Source organism: Hylobates moloch, unplaced genomic scaffold (assembly GCF_009828535.3).
Source record: "Hylobates moloch isolate HMO894 unplaced genomic scaffold, HMol_V3 SCAFFOLD_5, whole genome shotgun sequence".
NCBI lineage: Eukaryota > Metazoa > Chordata > Mammalia > Primates > Hylobatidae > Hylobates > Hylobates moloch.
The window spans coordinates 92,463,387-92,485,924 of record NW_026652280.1 but is presented as its reverse complement, the minus strand read 5'-3'; the positions used below and the strand labels follow the sequence as shown (position 1 = coordinate 92,485,924).

At 61.8% G+C, this 22,538-nt stretch overlaps 1 protein-coding gene across 1 annotated transcript in view; it reads left to right on the top strand.

The window, feature by feature from the left end:
• Positions 1-1,677: 1,677 nt before the first annotated feature.
• MUC5AC (mucin 5AC, oligomeric mucus/gel-forming) overlaps positions 1,678-22,538 on the top strand; it is a 35,069-nt gene continuing 14,208 nt past the window's right edge. Inside the window, 36 exon segments of the mRNA XM_058439714.1 lie at positions 1,678-1,750; positions 3,157-3,211; positions 3,532-3,798; positions 4,162-4,276; positions 4,585-4,675; positions 5,509-5,618; positions 5,732-5,945; positions 6,033-6,158; positions 6,557-6,674; positions 6,875-7,013; positions 8,256-8,366; positions 8,862-8,937; positions 9,025-9,153; positions 9,235-9,399; positions 10,491-10,585; positions 11,793-11,919; positions 12,178-12,327; positions 12,330-12,432; positions 12,513-12,565; positions 13,331-13,431; positions 13,694-13,845; positions 14,108-14,246; positions 14,411-14,524; positions 14,634-14,801; positions 14,803-14,814; positions 15,755-15,994; positions 16,404-16,560; positions 17,125-17,253; positions 17,459-17,484; positions 17,820-17,956; positions 18,565-18,608; positions 18,697-18,885; positions 19,582-20,171; positions 20,173-21,454; positions 21,623-21,888; positions 21,999-22,535. Of these exon segments, the coding sequence (XP_058295697.1) occupies positions 1,678-1,750; positions 3,157-3,211; positions 3,532-3,798; positions 4,162-4,276; positions 4,585-4,675; positions 5,509-5,618; positions 5,732-5,945; positions 6,033-6,158; positions 6,557-6,674; positions 6,875-7,013; positions 8,256-8,366; positions 8,862-8,937; positions 9,025-9,153; positions 9,235-9,399; positions 10,491-10,585; positions 11,793-11,919; positions 12,178-12,327; positions 12,330-12,432; positions 12,513-12,565; positions 13,331-13,431; positions 13,694-13,845; positions 14,108-14,246; positions 14,411-14,524; positions 14,634-14,801; positions 14,803-14,814; positions 15,755-15,994; positions 16,404-16,560; positions 17,125-17,253; positions 17,459-17,484; positions 17,820-17,956; positions 18,565-18,608; positions 18,697-18,885; positions 19,582-20,171; positions 20,173-21,454; positions 21,623-21,888; positions 21,999-22,535 (6,600 nt within the window).

The following is a 22,538-nucleotide window of genomic DNA, read 5'->3' as shown; positions in this document are numbered from 1 at the left end:
CACTCTTTCACTATCTCTCTCATTCACATTCATTCATTAACTCAGTCAGTCACTCACTCATTCACTTACTCATTTACTCACTCATTTACTCATTCATTCACCTGTTCATTCAGTCATTCACTCACTCGCTCACTCATTCACATTCATTCATTTTAACTCACTCATTTACTCATAGACTCACTCATTTATCCACTTACTGATTCACTACTTCATTCATTCACTCACTCAATCATTTTCCCTTTCCCCACACTCCTGCCACATGTGAAGTGCTCTTTTTCCAGGCACCTGGGCTAAGACAGGACATGGGGAGAGAAAGGCACAGAAATGGGAAAGCAGGCAATCATAAGGACCTTGGGACGGGTCCCTGGAGAGCTGGAAGCAAGTGCTCAGAACAGCCTTGAGGCACCTCTTCGACCTTAACCCCTCTGCAGCAGGGCAAAGGGCCCAGCCCAGCCTCTCCCTTTCCTGCCATTCCCCCCATGGGGGACCTTCTGGTTGGACCCTCCATGTGGGCAGTGGAGCAGCCGACCTTGGCTGGGGAGTGTGTGGCTGCCTGGGAGGGAGAGTCCAGCCCCAGCGTCCAGCCACACACCCATGGTCTGGGCAAGTGTTCATCACACAACAGAACCTTCTCAGCCAGAGCCCTTCAGGCCAAAGACTCACTGGGACCTTTCTGTGCTGGGACTGCTCAACCAGTCAACAGCTTCCTGTCCGGAGGGTACTGAGCATTTCTGGATCTTGGTGGCCAGAGATCATCATGTGAATTGAACTGGCCCTGCCCGCCTGGGGCCAGGAGACAGAAGCACAGGTGGACTCCTGGGCAATGCTGGGAGGGGCTGCATGGTGAGGGAGGGGTTCTGTCACTTGTCTGGAGGCTGCTGCCAGGAGCCCCTCTCCAGGGAGGGTGAGGCTGGCTGGCACTACTTCAGTGGCAGCATGTGGCTGGCCTCAGGGACACCTTGGCTCACTCACTCAATCACTCCTTCACTCATTCATTCACTCACTCAATCATTTTCCCTTTCACCACACTCCTGCCGCATGTGCTCTCTCTCCAGGCACCTGGGCTAAGACATGGGGAGGAAAAGGCACAGAAATGGAGAAATAGGTGACCATGAGGAGCTTGGGACGGGGCTGGGGCTGGCCTCTCCCTCCCAGGCAGCCACACATTCCCCAGCCAAGGTCGGCAGCTCCACTACCCATGTGGAGGGTCCAACCAGGAGGTCAGCCAAGGGAGGAATGGCAGGAAAGGGAAAGGCTGGGCTGGGTCCCCCGTCCTGCTGCAGAGGGATTAGTGTCAAAGAGGTGCCTTAAGGCTGTTCTGAGCACTCACTTCTCAGCACCGGGAACTCACAGGCTGCTGGGCATGGCATGGTGCCCAGGGAGAGTCTACGGTGGGGTATGTGGGGAGGACCCCTGTAGGCCAGGGCTTGGGGGGGCCCTCGGAAACTGGGCTCTACCCGGCCGACACACCCATCTCCGCCTGCCACCCACCGCTGGCCAGCCCGCAGTGAGCACCCACTGTTTACTTGGGTGAGGGGGAACCACAGGCCCCGCCCTGCCCACCCACGTGAAGCACGGGGCCGGAGCCAGCTCTGGGGCTACAAAAGGCTTCTGCCACCTTGGGTCCCTCCTCAGAGGCTGCCGAGGGACAGGGCACTCTTCCCCGCCGTCCACACGATGAGTGTTGGCTGGAGGAAGCTGGCCCCGCTCTGGGCCCTGGCTCTCGCTCTGGCCGGCACCCAGCACACAGGTATGGCTTGGCCCCTGGCCGCTCTACTGGTCCTGGGTGGTGCGGTACTGAGTGGGCCTCGGGCAGCTCAGGCTTTGCCCTGGGTTTTGGGCAGCCTGCATGTGCCATGAATGGCTCCCAGCAGCATAGCCCCTGCCTGTGGCCTGGCCACCAACGAGCAGTTTCCCGTCATGGGGTTGGGAAGGGATCTCTGGGCTTCGGGGACCTCTGAGGCTGGGCCATTCCCTGAGGCAGGGAAGTAGGAGCTCAGGTCTCGGGCTTTCCCTCCCGGCCTGGATCCCTGCACCTGTCCCCGGCAGCCGACAGCGCCCAGCCCACCGTATCTCCAGCTGCTCATGGCCCCTGCTGGGCCTGGTCAGGGCATGAGCCCCAGGCACCTGCCCTTGCACACCCCACACGTGCCCAGTTCACCAGCTCAGTTGCCTGCCTGGGCCTCAATGGGGGTCTCCTGCGGGGGTGTCAGCCTCTGAGCGGGGATGTGATGGTGAGGTCCACAGGGGAACCGTCTCACCCCCGGCCTGAGGCTAAGAGGGTGATGGGGGAGGCTCCAGGTCCTGTGCTCTGGACTGCCCCTTGCTGGGCCAGCAGGTCCCTTCCTCTGCTTCTGAGGGACACCTGGGCCCGGGTCCGCTGGTGACCATGTGCCCCCATGGGGTAATGCCTGGGATTGGAGGGGGGTGGGCGCTCCTGGAACAGCAGGACAGGGACCTCAGCACTGCCGAGACGGCCATATGGCCCAACCAGGTCCCTTACCCAGCCCTGTCCCCAGCCTCTGGCCCTCTTCCAGGCAGTCTCAGAGCAAGAAGAACCCTCTCCCGGTGTCTCCGTGCCACCCTCAGCTGTGGCCTAGGGGATCTGGAGCTGGGTCCTGCCTCAGTGTCCCCCCATTCACCTCCTGACGCTTCAGCAACACGGGGCATCTCCCTTGGCGCCGGCCGTCCCCATGTGGCTCGTGCTAGCGGGAGCCTGTGGAGGCCCAGCAGCCCTGGCAGAGGCGGGGCAGGCGAGGGCAGCCAGGGCAGGGGGCTTCGGGTAAACTCTCAGATTGCATTTCTCCAAATTGGGCCAGACATGCCTAATCTCAGCACCTAAGAGATTGTCTTGAGCTGCTGATGCAGACTCAGGTTCTGAGGCCCACGGGCGTGTGAGAGCTGGCAGCCCCTGGAGGCTTCTTCCTGGTGACAGCCAGGAGGAATTAGAAAGTCACCGAACGCAGGGTGTGTGGCCACAAGCACACAACGTGCAGATGGTGGGTGGGTGGGAGGGGGCCCAACACACAGCAGAACCCAGACTCGGCTTCGGAGCCAGGAGCCGGGACCTGCTGACTCTGGAACGTCTCCTCTGGCTGCGGAGCCCCCACCCCACGTGGGGCTGCGCGTGCATCCTACCAGCCCCTGTCTCCGCAGGGGTCCCGCTCCGTGGGGTGACTGTCTTCCCGTCTCTGAGGACCATCCCTGTGGTATGAGATGAGTGGAGCCCGGAGGCCTGGGTGGGGAAGGGGCATGGCTTTGCTGAGCTCCCCCCTCAGGCCTGGAGGTGCCGGGTGGAGAGGGGCCCCAGCTTTCCGGGTGGCCACTGGGTGGGTATTGGAGCCAGAGGGCCCAGCACCTCCCTGCACACGTTTCTGGGACTTCCCAGACGCAGGAAGGACCCCTGGGTGCCCCGTCCAGGGCAGCAGCACCTCCTGCAGGACCCTGGGGAGCGGCAGGAGGTACAGGGCAGGGGCAGGGGGTGCAGGGCGAGGACAAGGGCGACGCCCCTAAACGCCACGCTGCTTCCACCGCAGCCTCCAACCCGGAGCACAACAGGCGGGTGTGCAGCACCTGGGGCAACTTCCACTACAAGACCTTCGACGGTGACGTCTTCCGCTTCCCCGGCCTCTGCAACTACGTGTTCTCCGAGCACTGCGGCGCCGCCTACGAGGATTTCAACGTCCAGCTACGTCGCAGCCAGAAGTCAGCGGCCCCCACGCTGAGCAGGATCCTCATGAAGGTGGACAGCGTGGTCATCCAGCTGACCAAGGGCTCCGTCCTGGTCAACGGCTGCCCGTGAGTCTGGGCTCTGGGATGGTGGGGGCCATGCAGTGTGTGGGATGGCATTTCCGGGTGGTCACAAGGCTTCGCAGTCTTGGGAGGGATGTGGACTTCTCAGGAAGCCCCTGAGAGCGGAGCTGGACGTGGGCCCTCCCTCATCCCTCAAGTGGCCCACCTGCCCCTCTTGGGATCCCCAGGCTCTTATTCTGCCCCTTCCTAGCTCCTTGTGACCCCAGAACTCCAGGGGTCAATGTCCCCATCCCAGACGCAACTTCACGGTCACGATGACCATGTCACATTTGTGACCACAGGCATCTGCCCTGCCTGGGGTCTCTCCTCACTGTGCTCCCAGCCCCTCAGCCCTGCCTTCCTCCGCAGGGTCCTGCTGCCCTTCAGCCAGTCTGGAGTCCTCATTCAGCAGAGCAGTAGCTACACCAAGGTGGAGGCCAGACTGGGCCTTGTCCTCATGTGGAACCATGATGACAGCCTGCTGGTGAGGCTGGGTGGGGGTGTCCCGGTGTGCAACTCCAGCCCTCGAGGGCCAGCCTGCTCCCACAGCCTTTCCAGAGAGGGTAGAAGGTGCCCTGGGCCCATTCAGGGTCAGACTCCACCCCACACAGCAGGCAAGGACAGGTGCCCAGACACCAGTGGTGTCCCGGGGTCTGTGCCCCCAGGATGGAGACTGCTTTCAGGGGTGTCTCTTCTGTGGGCCTCAGCTCCTCTTCGGAAATCTCAGGCTCGAGCCTCATCGGTCCATCTGCGCCTGGTGGGGATGGGTGTCTGATGTCTCTCCCATTGCAGCTGGAGCTGGACGCCAAATACGCCAACAAGACCTGTGGGCTCTGTGGGGACTTCAACGGGATGCCCGTGGTCAGTGAGCTCCTCTCCCACAGTAAGGCCCCACGGCGCCATCAGCCCCTTCCTCAGTGTCCCCTGGGGGCTCAGTGTTGTGTGCACACACACCCTCCGACACTGCGGGCACACACATGCACAGATGCACAGATGCAGCTGCCCTCCCTCCCAGCACAGCACACATGTGCACACATGTGATCCCACAACGCTGGCCTGTCCCAGGGGTGCAAGCAGGGAGCAAATCACCCATTGGGCCCCTTGCTCCGTGTGGCTGCTCTGGGTGGTGACCCCTGACCGCACGCCCTCTCCTGAAATGACAGACCTGCCTCCTTCTTGGTCTTTGAGTCTGTGCCACCAGGCAGTGGCCTTGCAAATGTGACCTGCACCAGCCAAGGCCCCACTCCCCGCCTCCGCCTGCCAGGCCCATGAAGCCCCATACAAGCCCCGAGTATGGGGTGTCCCTCTGTGGGGAACTGAGTCTGCCTGGGTGTCCAGCAGCCCTTGGTGAGGCAGGCCCAGTGCTGGGTTGGCTGGGTTCTGTGGACTGGGAGGTGCTCAGGCTCCAGCCAGCCTGGCAGAAGACCAGGATCCTGGGTCAGCTGAGGCCTCAGCTGGCGGCACCCTGTGGCCCAGACACCAACCTCCGGGGCTGTTTCTCCCCATCATTCCAGACCCCCTGAGGGTCCCAGCAGCATGCATGGGGTGGCCAAGCATGTGCAGTAGGGACAACTCAGGCATCCAGAGGGGGCAGGAGCCACTGATGGCCCTCCTAACCCCACCCCAGGGACCCGGCCCTGGGGGCTCTGCTGCTCGGGTGCTGGGCTGACAGGTACCGGGACCTTCAGGCAGAGCCCGCCTCTGTGCTTGCCACAGACACCAAGCTGACACCCATGGAGTTCGGGAACCTGCAGAAGATGGACGACTCCACGGAGCAGTGTCAGGACCCTGTCCCTGAACCCCTGAGGAACTGCTCCACTGGCTTTGTAAGCCTTGGAGGGAACAGAGGGCCCGGCAGGTTGAGGAGAAGGGGTTGTGAGCCTGGGAACCGGTCCAGACCCCCCACGAGGACTCAGACAGGCTGTGGCCTTTGTCCCAGGGCATCTGCGAGGAGCTCCTGCACGGCCAGCTGTTCTCTGGCTGCGCGGCCCTGGTGGACGTCGGCAGCTACCTGGAGGCCTGCAGGCAAGACCTCTGCTTCTGTGAAGACACGGACCCACTCAGCTGCGTCTGCCACACCCTCGCCGAGTACTCCCGGCAGTGCGCCCACGCAGGGGGGCTGCCCCAGGACTGGCGGGGCCCTGACCTCTGCCGTGAGTGTCCCAGCCCCCTGTCCCCCAACCCCTCTGGCAGGGAGGGCAGGGGCGGGCGGACGTGAGCCGTCTCTCTGCCTCCCGCAGCCCAGAAGTGCCCCAACAACATGCAGTACCTCGAGTGCCGCTCCCCCTGCACAGACACCTGCACCAACCAGGAGCACTCCTGGGCCTGCGAGGACCACTGTGTGGCCGGCTGCTTCTGCCCTGAGGGTTAAGGCTCCCCCCCCCGGGAAACACAGGTGCACCCCGGGAAGTAGGGGGCTGTGCTCCCATGGCCAAGCCTCCAAAGAAGGACCCCAGTCCTAGTGTCCCGGCCCCTGAGGCTGGCTGAGGCCCCTGTCCTGGCCCCCTGAGGCTGGCTGAGGCCCCTGTCCCAAGGTGTCCCAGGCCCCTGAGGCTGGGTGAGGACCCTGTCCTGGGCCCCTGAGGCTGGCTGATGCCCCTGGCCTGAGGTGTCCCGGGCCCCTGAGGCTGGCTGAAGCCCCTGTCCCAGGCCCCTGAGGCTGGCTGAGGCCCCAGCTCACTGTAGGGCCGCCATGTTGTTCCCCTGCAACACCCACCACATGGACACAGCAGGCGCCCATCATAGGCCTGCCTGACCCCTGCAGGGATGGTGCTTGACGACATCGGCCAGACTGGCTGTGTCCCTGCGTCAAAGTGTGCCTGTGTCTACAATGGGGCCGCCTATGCCCCGGGGGCCACCTACTCCACAGACTGCGCCAACTGGTAGGTCCTGGCCCCCCTCCAGGCCCCCAGGTTATGCTATGGGACAGACCCGCTGGGGCCTGCGACCCAGGCTGGCAGCTGCCCTCGTCTGGGCTGCAGTGTAGGCAGGCCTGGGTGAGACCCAGTCAGCCTCCAGACATGGAGATTGGAGGCTGGTCTCCTGGGTCCGGCACCCATGTGGCACCGTCTCTTGCTCTCAGCACCTGCTCTGGAGGCCGGTGGAGCTGCCAGGAGGTTCCGTGCCCAGGTACCTGCTCTGTGCTTGGAGGTGCCCACTTGTCGACGTTTGACAAGAGGCAATACACGGTGCACGGGGACTGCAGCTATGTGCTGACCAAGGTACGGCCTCGCTGCCTGGGGGGCTCGCCGGACAGAGGGGGCCCACGGCCAGCCTCCCACAGGCTCCCCCAGCTCGGCTGCATGTCATTGCTGCCCCTAGGGTGACCCTTGGGGGTCCCCAATGGTGAGCCCTCAAGGAAGCACTCCAGCTCCCCAGTGCTAGTCCTCACAGGGCCACGAAGGCTGAAGATCAGAGCCTCCAGCACCCACCCAGCACTGGGCCCCACCCAGCACTGGGCCCTCTGCACCTTGGGCTGTTTATTTAACAGACTTTACTGTTGAGAATAGTTAGGTTTACAAAGAAATTGAGCACAAAGTACTCCTGCCCCAACACACAGTCTCCCCTAATGAGATCCCGCACCCAATACACAGTCTCTCCCAGATGAGACCCCGCACCCAACACACAGTCTCCCAGATGAGACCCTGCACCCAACACACAGTCTCCCAGATGAGACCCTGCACTCAGCACATAGTCTCCCAGATGAGACCCCACACCCACACACTGTCTCTCCCAGATGAGACTGCACCCAACACACAGTCTCTCCACGATGAGACCCTGCACCCAATACATAGTCTTTCCCAGATGAGACCCTGTGCCCAACACAGTCTCTCCCAGATGAGACCCTGTACCCAACACACAGTCTCCCTATGATGAGACCCTGCACCCAATACACAGTCTCCCCAGGATGAGACCCTGTACCCAACACACAGTCTCCCCACAATGAGACCCTGCACCCAACACACAGTCTCCCCAAGATGAGACCCTGCACTGGGGTGGAGGCTGCACTGGCACCCTCACCTCCCAGGTCATGGTTGACAATGGGGCCCCTCGTGGTGATGAAATTCCACAGGTTAGGACAGATGTGCAGTGTCTTGTTCCTGCCAGGCAGTTTCACGCAGACGGTTCCACTGCCCTCAAACCCCTTGGAGCTTGGCCTCCTCACCCCTCTCTCGCCCAGCCCCTGGCAGCTGCTGGCATTTGCACCTTCTGAGTGCTGTCTTTCCCAGAGGGTCCTGTAGTTGGCGTTGCAGAGTGTGGCCTCCCCAGGGTGCATGCAGATTTCTCTGTGTGCCTGGGTGTCCACACCTGGGGGCCTCCTAGCACATCTCCCTCTCGGGGACTGGGATGGTGGAGTGGGGGTTTCTAGTGAGAGAGAGGAGCACAGCTGGGTGGAGGGGCAGGGCCAGGCGGGCTGGGCGTTGGATGGAGTGTGAGGACCCCTGGTGTGTCCTGTTCCGCAGCCCTGTGACAGCAGTGCCTTCACTGTACTGGCTGAGCTGCGCAGGTGTGGGCTGACGGACAGCGAGACCTGCCTGAAGAGCGTGACACTGAGCCTGGACGGGGCGCAGAAGGTGAGTGGAGCCTGGCAGGGCAAACCCTGGGAAGGGGGAGGGGCCTGTCTCTTCTGCAAGTCACCTCTGCCCAAGCCCTTCATCCCTGGCATGAACAGCGAGAGGTGGGGACCCTCCAGCAACACTGGCTGTGTCCATTACCTATGGGTCCACGTGACTGTCCGTAAAGGGAGCAGCTCAGGGCCAGGCCACCCGGGCCGCCATACCTGACCTGAGGGGCCCCAGGAAGGAGGGACTCGGCGCATCTGCGGCCAGCATGGCTTCTCCACTGGAGTCAATTTATGTTTAGTTAATAACTTTGGTTTTTACTGAAGAATAAAAAGCATGGTCCTCACAGAAAATTCAGAAAATCAGGGCAAGCACAAGGCCACCTTGTAGGACCTGCAGCCACAGGGAAAGGCCTCCCAGGCACCTGTAGGCACATTTCACAGCCTCCGTGGGGCTGAGGTGCCGCAAGCCTGCCCCGCGCTCACACGTCTGTCTGGCTGCCCTCAGGTGGTGGTGATCAAGGCCAGCGGGGAAGTGTTCCTGAACCAGATCTACACCCACCTGCCCATCTCTGCAGGTGAGGGCGGTGGCCTCCTCCCCACCCTGGGGCTGCCTGGGGTCCCGCCCCACACCCCCCAGCAAAACCCTTGTCCTTTCTGTCCCCAGCCAGTGACCATCTTCAGACCTTCAACCTTCATCATCGCCCAGACCAGCCTGGGCCTGCAGCTGAACCTGCAGCTGGTGCCCACCATGCAGCTGTTCGTGCGGCTGGCGCCCAAGCTCTGCGGGCAGACCTGCGGTAAGAGGGCTGCCTTCGGGGCTGGAGCCCACCCACTCTGGCCGGGGCACATGGTCCTCAACCTGCCTAACTCACCCCCAGGTCTCTGTGGGAACTTCAACAGCATCCAGGCCGATGACTTCTGGACCCTCAGTGGGGTGGTGGAGGCCATGGCCGCGGCCTTCTTCAACACCTTCAAGACCCAGGCTGCCTGCCCCAACATCAGGAACAGCTTCGAGGACCCCTGCTCCCTGAGCATGGAGAATGGTACGTGTGTCCACGGCTCGCCTCTGTGCTGGCTGCCTGGCATTGGTTCACCTGCTTCCATTTGGTGCTGCAGGCAGCAAGGCCGGCCCTGTGTGTGCCTGTGAGCCAGGTGGGGTGGCTCACGAAGGCGCCCAAGGACAGGCTCATGGTGGGCGCCTACCCCGGCTTATGTGGAGCTTCAGGAATATGGCGCACCTGCTTCAGGGTCAAAGAAAGGGTGCAAGTCTCTGTTAGTCGACATCGGCCCTGACTGCCTACCCCTGCACAGGGTGGGGTGGTGGGGACGTGGGGAATGGATTCACCCACTCACCCACTCACCCACCCATTCACCCATTCACTCACTCACCCACCCACTCACCCACTCACCCATTCACCCACTCACCTACTCACTCACTCATTCACCCATTCACTCACTCACTCACCCACTCACCGACTCAACCATTCACTCACCCATTCACCCACACCCACTCACCCACTCACTCACCCATTCACCCACTCACTCACCCACTCAACCATTCACTCACTCACTCACCCATTCACCCACTCACCTACTCACTCATCCACCCACTCACTCACTCACTCATCCACCCACTCACCCACCCACTCACTCACTCACTCATCCACCCACTCACTCACTCACTCAGTCAGTCATTCATTTCTCCTTCAGAGCTTGGGCGCCAGCCATGGGGAGGTGGGATCCCATCTTGCTGGTTCTGTCCTCCTTCCTGCAGCCTGGGAAGCCAGGGTCCACTGAGCCCAGTGGAGGGGCCAGAAGGGCCTCGGTTTGTCTGCCCACAGTGGTGGTCACTAACGTCCCTGGAAGGCGGCACTGTGAGAAGCTGTGAGAGGCTGGTTGGGACATGCAGGAAACGAGAGAAGCCTCGGCTCTGGATGTTGTACCCTGCGTTTGGGGGAGCTTTCCCTTGGGGAGGGCGCCGCACCAACCGGGCTGAGTGTGTAGCAGGATGAAGGGCCCAACGTCAGACTGCCCAGAGAAGCTGGTGCCCCAAACCCCACACCAGGGGCCAAGCTGGGTGGGATGAGTGTGCTGCCTGATCCTAATCCTAACCCTATCCCTCCTCTGTCCACAGAGAAGTATGCTCAGCGCTGGTGCTCGCAGCTGACCGACGCTGATGGCCCCTTCAGCCGGTGCCATGCTGCCGTGAAGCCAGGCACCTACTACTCGGTAACATCTGCCACCTCTTGGCCCGTTGTGGCTCCAGCCACTGAGCCTCAAGGCTGCCTCCAGGAGGGCTGGGAGGGCACTGGGGGGCTCAGCAGGCAGGACTAACCTTTCTAGGCTGTGATGGGCACCAGGGGCTGGAAGCCAGTCTGTCTGTCCAGCTCCATTCCCCACATCCCCACCCACCCATTCACTCATTCACACATTTACCACTCACCCATTCACCTACTCACTCACCCGTTCACCCATTCACTCACCCACTCACTCACCCATTACCCATTTACCCACTCACCCATTCACTCACTCACCCACTCACCCATTCACTCACCCACCCATTCACCCACTCACTCACCTGTTCACCCGTTCGCCTCTCCACTCACTCACCCATTCACTCACTCATTCACTTACTCGTTCACTCACTCACCCACTCGCCCTTTCACTCACTCACTCATTCATTCACTTGTTTCTTCACTGACTCATTCACTCATTTACCCACACACTAATTCCTTCACCTACTCATCTACTTATTCACCTATCCGCTCACTCATTTACTCACTCATTCACGAATTTCTTCACTCATTTACTCACTCACTAATTCCTTCACTTACTCATTCACTCACTCATCCACTCACTCATTCCCTCATTAATTCCTTCACTCACTCATTCACTCATTTACTCACTAATTCCTTCACCCACTCACTCATTCACTCATTTACTCACTAATTCCTTCACCTACTCATCCACTCACTCACTCATCCACTCACTCACTTATTTCCTCATTCATTCCTTCACTCATTCATTAACCATGTTTATGGCATTTTTCTTGCACCTCCAGCACTACACTAGGCCCAGGGGCTAAACTTTAGGGGTTTGTTGCCCACCTGGCCCCAGGGGCCAAATGGGAATTAGGCCAAGGCTGAACTGATGCGCTGTGTCTGAGGCAAGCTGGGCATGGCTGGACCTGTTGGGTCACAGAGATGAAGGACCTGGTCCTCCCAGTAACCCCTGCTCTGCACAGTGGTTCTGCTCCATGACATGCCAAGCAATTCTGCTGAGGGGGTGGGATGCCTGTGAGGACTCACGGAGGGGTCGAGGCAGGATGACCTGGGATGGGAGGACCCTGGCTGCTGGATGTGTGGCCTGCAGGGCGTGGGGGGACACCAGGTGTGGGCTGGGGTCTCTGATGCCCCGATGACCCCCTTCCCCGCAGAACTGCATGTTTGACACCTGTAACTGTGAGCGGAGCGAGGACTGCCCATGCGCTGCGCTGTCCTCCTATGTGCACGCCTGTGCCGCCAAGGGCGTGCAGCTCAGCGGCTGGAGGGACGGCGTCTGCAGTGAGTGCCCGCCAAGCCCAGCCCCTTTCCCTCGCTGGGTGGCCGCGGGTCTTGGGGGGCCCCCGGTGTGCACAGGTGCTCTAAGGGCCCCCGTCCTCTGTGCTGGGCTTGAGGGCAAGGAGTGCCCAGGTCAGTGTGGCCTTGGACCTGGCCAAGGAGGGGAGGGGAGGGTAGCTGAGAGGGCTGGGCTCACTCACTGCTGGCTGCCCACCGCCGGGCTGTGTGTCCTGAGAATCCCCTCTTCCTGGCATCCCACAGCAAAGCCCATGACCACTTGCCCCAAGTCGATGACCTACCACTACCATGTCAGCACCTGCCAGCCCACCTGCCGCTCCCTGAGTGAGGGGGACATCACCTGTGGTGTTGGCTTCATCCCTGTGGATGGCTGCATCTGTCCCGAGGGCACCTTCTGGACGACACGGGCAAGTGTGTGCAGGCCAGCAACTGTCCCTGCTACCACAGGGGCTCCATGATCCCCAGTGGGGAGTCAGTGCATGACAGCGGGGCTGTCTGGTAAGAGCTCCCGCTGTGGACTAGGGGGTCCCTGGCACCTCCTGGCCCAGGGTGAGGCTCTGACCACCATCTCCTCACAGCACCTGCACGCATGGGAAGCTGAGCTGCATCGGAGGCCAAGCCCCCACCTCATGTGAGTGCCAGAAAGGAGGCACTGCGGCCCCCAGCTTCCTCATCTCCATAAGAAATCCTGAAAAATGGCTTCAGGGTTAGCCCCACCGCAAGTCAACAGGGCTGGTGGTTGTCGATCAGTTGCTCAGTGTCAGGCATGGTTTGTGCCCTCTAGGCAGCAAGGGGGAAGAAAGGAGGGTGTGGGCACACACATGACACTCACACTCACTCATGCCCACTCATGCACACGCTCACACGCCCACTCATGCACACACACCCATTCATGCTCACACTCATGCACATGCTCACACACCCACTCATGCACACGCACTCACACCCTCATGCACACACACACCCACTTATGCAACACACACACCCACTCATACACACGCACTCAAACCCACTCATGCATACACACCCACTCATGCACACACATCCACTCATGCACACACTCATGCACACACACTCACTCATGCACACACTCATACTCATGCACACACTCACTCATGCACACACACTCACTCATGCACACACTCATACTCATGCACACACTCACACACCCACTCATGCACATGCTCACACACCCACTCATGCACACACACCCACTCATGCACACACACTCATGCACACGCTCACACACCCACTCATGCACATGCACTCACCCCCACTCATGCACACACACCCACTCATGCACATGCACACGGCACAGACACATCCTCCCTGAACACACGGTTGAGGTGCTGCAGCAGCCTGTGGCTGGGCCCCCTGACGGCCCCTCCCTCCCCAGTGTGTGCTGCACCCATGGTGTTCTTCGACTGCCGCAATGCCACACCGGGGGATGCAGGGGCTGGCTGTCAGAAGAGCTGCCACACCCTGGACATGACCTGTGTAAGCCCCTGAGGACTCCCCAGTGACAGACCCTCCATCCGCCCCTGCCTGCTAAGGGTGCCTGCCCCCAGGGTGGGCAGCGGTGAGCCTCCGACACATGAGGCCATGGGCTGCCCCACATCCCGGAGGACCCCTGCCCATGCGCTCCTGGACTCCCTGGTCCTGTGGTCCCTCCGCTGTGGTGCGGGTGAGCTGTCCCTGGGAGGACCTGGCAGGCCCCGTGCCCTGCCTCATCACTCAGTGGTGTCTGCTGGCCCTGCAGTACAGCCCCCAGTGTGTGCCTGGCTGCGTGTGCCCCGACGGGCTGGTGGCGGATGGCGAGGGCGGCTGCATCACTGCGGAGGACTGCCTCTGTGTGCACAACGAGGCCAGCTACCAGGCCGGCCAGACCATCCGGGTGGGCTGCAACACCTGGTATGCCGGGGCCTGAAAGCCCATGGGGGGTGTCAGGTCCAGGAAACCAGAGGCCCTCCTTAAAGACAGGTGAGCCCCCAGCACAGGGGTCCCGGGAAAACACAAGGCACAGACTCAGGGCTGGACGCCACCAGCAGCCCCAGCCAGGGAGGCCCAGTGGGCACGTGTCTGTGGTGCCAGGTCCCCCTGGGGGTAGGAAGGCTGCACCCAGCCAGGCAGCACCCCTGTGTGTGCTCTAGCCTGACCCCCAGATGTCCCCCAGCACCTGTGACAGCAGGATGTGGCGGTGCACAGATGACCCCTGCTTGGCCACCTGTGCCGTGTACGGGGAGGGCCACTACCTCACCTTCAACGGGCAGAGCTACAGCTTCAACGGAAACTGCAAGTACACGCTGGTGCAGGTGAGCCGGCGTGCTTGGGGTCCTCACAGCGTCCCCCGTGGCCCGCAGCTGCTCACTGCCTCTCTGCGGCTGCCCCAGGGTGCACACAAATTGTCCCTGCCTCATCCTTCTTGCGGGAAGAAGGGCAGGGCCTGCCTGGTCCTTGACGGCCTCTGCTTCCCCAGAACCACTGTGGCGGGACAGACAGCGCCCAGGACTCCTTCCGTGTCGTCACTGAGAATGTCCCCTGCGGCACCACGGGGACCACCTGCTCCAAGGCCATCAAGATCTTCCTGGGGGTGAGCGAGGCCAGGCGGTCGCGTGCCCTGCGGGAGGCTCCCATGGCAGCATCTGGCCAGGTGGGCTGGGGTTCTCGCTAGGGGCCCTGAGCGACCCCTTGCTGTGCAGGGTTCCGAGCTGAAGCTGAGCCATGGGAAGGTGGAGGTGATCGGGACGGATGAGAGCCAGGAGGTGCCATACACCATCCGGCAGATGGGTATCTACCTGGTGGTGGACACCGACATCGGCCTGGTGCTGCTGTGGGACAAGAAGACCAGCGTCTTCATCAACCTCAGCCCCTGAGTTCAAGGTGAGACCACGCCCCTCGTCCAGGCCAGGGCCAGCTGGAAACCTGGAGGTGGGGTGCGTGGAACAGGTGGGCAGAGACGAGAGGCACAGAGACACAGAGATGGAAGCGGGGAGGGAAGTGGGGGTGACGGAGCCTTGGCAAGGGCAGCGGTCAGGAGACTCCTTGGCTGGGTGTCAGTGTTCTGGGGCCAGAGCAAAGGCCCGCACCCTGGCGGATTTGCCCGCAGCCTGGACACTGGAAGTCCAGCAGGGCATCCACAGGGCCGAGCTCTTTCAGAAGGCTCTGGGGGCTCCTTTTGGCCCCTTGCATCTGCTGGGGACCCCAGCGCTCCTTGGCTGGATCGCCTTGGCTTGGATTGCCGCCCCGTCTTCACGCGGCCTCCTCCCTGTGACTGGATCTAAGTTTCCATCTTTTATAAGGACACCAGGCATTGGATTCAGGACCCACTCATTACCTCAATCTGCAAGACCCCATCTCCCAGTGAGGTGCCATGCACAGGCGCCGGGGTCAGGACTTAGGCGGGTCCTTCGAGGCCACGTCAGCTCCTTTTTCTCCAGGAGGGGCTTGCGTCTGGCCCCAGCCCTCGGTGCTCAGCTGCACTGCCCGGGGCCTCCCCAGGTGTAGCTGGAGGTGGGAAGGAGGAAGCAGCACCTGTGGTCACTGTTGGCCACCTGGGTGGGAGGAGGCGACTACAGGGCAGGGTGACCCTGGGTAGGAGGAGGTGGCCTCGGGGCAGGGGGGCCCTGGGTCGGGGGAGGCGGCCAGGGGGCAGGGGGGCCCTGGGTGGGGGGAGGCGGCTGCGGGGCAGGGTGACTCTGGGTAGGAGGAGGCCGCCACGGGGCAGGGGGCCCTGGGTTGGGGGGAGGTGGCTGCGGGGCACGGGGGCTCTGGCCTTCTGGGTTTGCTGCACCCACCTCCACCTCTCCTGGTGCCTCTGCAGGGCAGGATCTGTGGCCTGTGTGGGAACTTCGACAACATCGCCGTCAATGACTTTGCCACACGGAGCCGGTCCGTGGTGGGGGACATGCTGGAGTTCGGGAACAGCTGGAAGCTCTCCCCTTCCTGCCCAGACGCCCTGGAGCCAAAGGACCCCTGCACAGCCAACCCCTTCCGCAAGTCCTGGGCCCAGAAGCAGTGCAGCATCCTCCACGGCCCCACCTTCGCCGCCTGCCACGCACACGTACACTGGCCGGGGGGGCGTTTCTCTGGGCCCAAGGGGGTCATGGTGACCCAAGGAGGCGCCAGAAGGGAGAAGGGAATGGGGGCTGGGGGACAGCTGCCAACCAAGGGTGTGGACTGCTGGGACTGGCGCTGGTGTGGCCTCGCCTAGAGGGGCTGGGCTTCCAGCTCTGACACCTGTCAGCTGTGGTTTCGGGGTCCTGGGGGGTGTTAACCCCGAGGGCTGCCGAGGAAGCCCTGGGACCTGTGGATATCCAGATGGGCCCAGCCGGCCACTTGGGGATGGGCATTCGCCCTCCCTGAGCTCCACTGGAATTCGGCCCCGATCAATGTGCCAGCATGGGCCCGGTCCCCAAGAGCCCGCGGGGTGGGTGGGGGGTCCCTGGAACCTAAAGCCCCATCTCCCTCAGGTGGAGCTGGCCAGGTACTATGAGGCCTGTGTGAACGACGCGTGTGCCTGCGACTCAGGGGGTGACTGCGAGTGTTTCTGCACGGCCGTAGCCGCCTATGCCCAGGCCTGTCATGAAGTGGGCCTGTGTGTGTCCTGGCGGACCCCGAGCATCTGCCGTGAGTGCGAGTGGGTGCCTGGGGCAGAACAGGAAGCACCAGCAGGGTGTGCCCCACCACACTCGCCGCTGATGCGTGGGGGTGGGGGTGGGGTGGGGAAGGTTTCCAAATAAACAGAAACACCTGGGCCCAGAGAGGAGGGCATGGCTGACGGAGGGGTCGCTGGCATGGTAGAACGTGCTGGGCAGAGGGGTCAGCAGAGCTGCCCAGCTCGAGAGGAGGGCGTGGCTGAAGGAGGGGTCGCCGGCATGGTAGAATGTTCTGGGCAGAGGGGTCAGCAGAGCTGCCCAGCTCTAGCCCACTCAGAGCCTTGCCGGGAATGGGCACTGCTGGAGCTGCTCTGACTGGAGAGCACTAGTGCCACTCTAGTGGCAGCCTCCGTGGCACCCTGATAATTGGGGGGTCCCGATCTGGCCCACCCTCCCCTGTCCCCATCTTGCGATGGTCAGGAGGTGCAGGGGAGGGAAGCGGCTTTAGAGCAGCCCTGGGGTGCGGGGCCTCTGCAAGTGAGTGCCTGGGGCCCCACCGAGCCTGCAGCTCTGTTCTGTTCCTTCCTCCCTGCAGCTCTGTTCTGCGACTACTACAACCCTGAAGGCCAGTGCGAGTGGCACTACCAGCCCTGTGGGGCACCCTGCCTGCGGACCTGCCAGAACCCCCGCGGAGACTGCCTGCGGGACGTCCGGGGCCTGGAAGGTGGGCTGGGGCCGGCCGGGAGGGGTGGCCTGGGCTCCGCCGCCTGTGGCCTTCTCCTGATGCCTCGAGGAGCCTCTGTGGCCCCAGCTTCCAGCACATTCCGGTGCTGTCCACAAGGCCCATTGCTTGGGGGCTGGGCGGAGCCCTCTGGAGCGAGGAGGACGACACTTGGTCTGGTTGTGACTCTGGCCTCTCTGGCCCGCAGGCTGCTACCCCAAGTGCCCACCAGAGGCTCCCATCTTTTTTTTTTGTTGTTTTTGTTTTTGTTTTTGTTTTTTTGGAGATGGAGTCTGGCTCTGTCGCCCAGGCTGGAGTGCAGTGGCTCGATGTCTGCTCACTACAAGCTCCGCCTCCCGGGTTCACACCATTCTCCTGCCTCAGCCTCCCGAATAGCTGGGACTACAGGCGCCCGCCATCGCGCCCGGCTAATTTTTTTGTATTTTTAGTAGAGACAGGGTTTCACTGTGTTAGGCAGGATGGTCTCGATCTCCTGACCTCGTGATCCGCCCGCCTCGGCCTTCCAAAGTGCTGGGATTACAGGGGTGAGCCACCGCGCCCGGCCAGAGGCTCCCATCTTTGATGAGGACAAGATGCAGTGTGTGGCTACCTGCCCGACCCCGCCTCTGCCACCACGGTGCCACGTCCATGGGAAGTCCTACCAGCCAGGCGCAGTGGTGCCTTCGGACAAGAACTGCCAGTCCTGGTGAGTCCTTTGGGGGGAGGAATGTGGAGCCTGCAGCATGCAGGGGAATTTGGCCACGGCCTGGGCTTTGGGTGGGGCTGGGAGCGGCAGGGCTGGGGACCTCCCCGTTACTGGAGTTGAAGCTGTGGGTCCTGTCCTGGCCCAGGTGTCTATGACATAAGCTTCTCAGGGACCAGCACCCCCATGTCCTGAGTCACAGAGGCGGGACTGGGTGTAGGACTCCTCTGGGCAGAAAACCAGCACAACCTCTGGGGAGCAGGCTCGAGGGGCTCATGGGGCGGCAGGGGAAAGCTGGGCCGAGATGGAGCCCCAGGGTCCCTGTTAAAATCACCCCTGGAAAGTAATGGCTCCACTCTGGCACCCACCTCCCCCGGCACCTGACTGGAGGGGCCCCATGAGGGAGGGACCTTGGGCTGACCCTGGAGAGACAACTGCTGGGACCCAGGTGGGGCCAGCCTCCTGTCCCCCAGTCCGGGGGTACAATGCAGTGCCCAGGGAACTCCACCCCTGTCAGAGCTGCTCCCTGCCCACCATTGGTAGCATGGGATACCCGTGGAAGGCACACGGCTGCCCCTACGCATCGGCCTGCCCTTCCTCCTTGTCTCCAGCCTCTGTACCGAGTGCGGCGTGGAGTGCACCTACAAAGCTGAGGGTGAGCAGCCCACAGCCCCTGGGGCTGGAGTCTGGGGTTCTCTGTCTGCGCCCAGCCTCTGATGGGCCTGGCCCTTCTGTCCCCACAGCCTGTGTCTGCACCTACGATGGATGGCACTTCCACCCAGGGGACGTCATCTACCACACGACGGACCGCACGGGTGGCTGCATCTCCGCCCGCTGCGGGGCCAATGGCACCATTGAGAGGACAGTCTACCCCTGCAGCCCCACCACCCCCGTCCCCCCAACCACCTTCTCCTTCTCCACACCCCCGCTCGGTAAGGCAAATGCGGCCGAGGAGCCCCGGGGTGAGCCCCTCCCACTGCCTGGCACAGCTGCCCTTGCTGGATGCTGAGGTCACAGCAGCTCTGGGCATGGGCGGCAGCCCCTGAGGATCAGGAAGGGACCGAGGAGCAGGGAGTCGGGCTCAGGGATTACCTGCTGTTTCCCCACCAGCCACCTGCAGTGGGGAGGGCCTGGCCTCCAAGTCACCCCGGCAGGCCTGGCGTCCAAGTCCTGCCCTCAGCAGTCCCCGGGCCTGGCCTCATGGGGGTGTCAGGGGTCTGGCAGCCCAGGCTGGCCCCGGGGATGCACGGCTGCCACTTGCCTCACACTGCTCAGGGCTCAGGTACCCCCGTGTCCTCGCCCTCTCCTGGGGGATGTCTCAGGGCCCAAGGCATCATCTGAGCTTCTCTGAGAGTAGAAAGCTCTGGAACTCTGGTGTTCTGGGACACAGATGTGTGGACCCTGCTCAGGGCATGGCCTGGGAGCCACTTCCCTAAAATTCAAGTCAGTTCACCTGGCTCTTCAGCACCTGTGCCGCTCATGTGGGTTCTGAGCAGGGACCGTGGGTGGGGACAGGCAGACAGGCCCACTGGCACAGCCCCAGACCGCTGACAGGGCTGCAGGGAGGGGCGGGGTCGGCCCCCAAGTGCCGGCCCCTCATGCTCAGCTGCCTTCTCTTCTACCTAGAGTCATGAGCTCCAGGCACGCCCCCAGCCCTGGCCCGAGCAGCGCGCACACAGACCCTCCGAGCAGCGCCTGGCCCACCACAGCAGGCACTTCTCCCAGGACAAGGCCGCCCACAGCCTCCGCCTCGCTGCCGCCGGTCTGTGGGGAAAAGTGCCTTTGGTCGCCATGGATGGACCTCAGCCGCCCTGGACCGGGCAAGGACAGCGGTGACTTCAACACACTGGAGAACCTCCACGCCCATGGGTACCGGGTGTGCGAATCACCCAGGTCGGTGGAGTGCTGAGCTGAGGACGCCCCCTGAGTGCTGCTCCGAGTCCTGGGGCAGCGTGTGCAGTGCAGCCCGGACGTGGGGCTGACCTGTCGTAACAGGGAGCAGGCATCGGGGCTCTGCTACAACTACCAGATCAGGGTCCTGTGCTGCACGCCCCTAGCCTGCTCCACCTCTAGCAGTCCAGCCCAGACCACTCCTCCAACAACCTCCAAGACCACTGAAACCCGGGCCTCAGCCTCCTCAGCCCTGAGTAGCACACCTGGCCCCGTGGCTGTCTCTACAGCCAGGACAACACCTGCCCCAGGTACCGCTACATCTGTCAAAAAAAACTTTCTCAACTCCCAGCCCTCCGCCAGTGCTGGCAACATCAACATTATCCATGTCGACCACGGCCCCGGGGACCTCCGTGGTCTCCAGGAAGCCCACCCCCACCGAGCCCAGCACATCCTCCTGCCTACAGAAGCTTTGCACCTGGACCGAGTGGATCGATGGCAGCTACCCTACTCCCGGAATAAATGGCGGAGATTTTGACACATTTCAAAATTTGAGAGACGAAGGATACACATTCTGTGAAAGTCCTCGAAGCGTGCAGTGCCGGGCAGAGAGCTTCCCCAACACGCCGTTGGCAGACCTGGGGTAGGACGTCATCTGTAGCCGCACAGAGGGGCTGATTTGCCTGAACAAGAACCAGCTCCCACCCATCTGCTACAACTATGAGATCCGCATCCAGTGTTGTGAGACGGTGAACGTGTGCAGAGACGGCACCAGACCGCCAAAGACCGTCGCAACGACACAGCCGACTCCACACCCAACCGGAGCTCAGACCCTGACCACCTTCACCAGACACATGCCCTCGGCCTCCACAGGGCAACCCACAGCCACCTCCAGGGGCAGGACCACAGCAACCAGCGTCACACAGGGCACCCACACCAGACCAGTCTCCAGAGACTGTCATCCCCGGTGCACCTGGACAAAGTGGTTCGATGTGGACTTCCTGTCCCCTGGACCCCATGGTGGGGACAAGGAAACCTACAACAACATCATCAGGAGTGGGGAAAAAATGTGCTGCCGACCCGAGGAGATCAGGCTCCAGTGCTGAGCCGAGAGCCACCCGGAGGTGAGCATCGAACACCTGGGCCAGGTGGTGCAGTGCAGCCGCAAAGAGGGCCTGGTGTGCCGCAACCAGGACCAGCAGGGACCCTTCAAGATGTGCCTCAACTATGAGGTGCACGTGCTCTGCCGCAAGACCCCCAGAGGCTGCCCGGTGACCTCCACAACTGTGACAGCTCCTAGCACCCCAAGTGGGAGAACCACCAGCCCAACTCAGAGCACCTCCTCTTGGCAGAAATCCAGGACAACCACTTTGGTGACAACCAGCACAACCTCCACTCCACAGACCAGTACAACCTATGCCCATACAACCAGCACAACCTCTGCTCCTACAGCCAGAACAACCTCTGCCCCAACAACCAGCATAACCTCTGCCCCAACAACCAGCACAATCTCTGGTCCTGAAACTACTCCCAGCCCTGTTCCTACCACCAGCACAACCTCTGCTGCTATAACAAGCACAATCTCTGCTCCTACAAAGAGCACAACTTCTGGTCCTGGAACTACTCCCAGCCCTGTTCCCACCACCAGCACAACCTCTGCTCCTACAACCAGAACAACCTCTGCCTCTACAACCAGCACAACCTCTGGTCCTGGAACTACTCCCAGCCCTGTTCCTACCACCAGCACAATCTCTGCTCCTACAACCAGCACAACCTCAGCTCCTATGATCAGCACAACCTCTGCTACTACAACTGGCACAACCTCTGCCCCTACAAGCAGCACAACCTCCACTCCACAGGCCAGCACAACCTCGGCTCCTACAACCAGCACAACTTCTGGTCCTGGAACTACCCCAAGCCCTGTTCCCCCCACCAGCACAACAACCTCTGCCCTGACAACCAGAACAACCTCTGCCCCTACAAGCAGCACAACCTCTGCCACCACAACCAGCACAACCTCTAGTCCTGAAACTACTCCCAGCCCTGTTCCTACCACCAGCACAACCTCTGCCCCTACAACCAGCACCAGCTCTGCTCCTACAAGCAGCACAACCTCCGGTCCTGGAACTACTATTAGCCCCATTCCCACCACCAGCACAACCTCTGCTCCTACAGCCAGCACAACCTCTGCCCCTATAAGCAGCACAACCTCTGCCACTACAATCAGCAGAATCTCTGGTCCTGGAACTACTCCCAGCCCTGTTCCTACCACCAGCACAACCTCTGCTTCTACAACCAGCACCAGCTCTGTTCCTACAACCAGCACAACTTCTGTTCCTACAACCAGTACAACTTCTGTTCCTGGAACTACTCCCAGCCCTGTTCCCACCACCAGTACAACCTCTGCTTCTACAACCAGCACAACCTCTGCCCCTACAACCAGCACAATCTCGGCCCCAACAACCAGCACAACCTCTGCCCCTACAACCAGCATGACCTCTGTGCCTACACCCAGAAGAACCTCAGCCCCTACAACCAGCACAATCTCTGCCTCTACCACCAGCACAACCTCTGCTACTACAACCAGCACAACCTCTGCTACTACAACCAGCACAACCTCTGCCCCTACAACCAGCACAATCTCTGCCCCTACAACCAGCACAACCTTGTCTCCTACAACCAGCACAACCTTGTC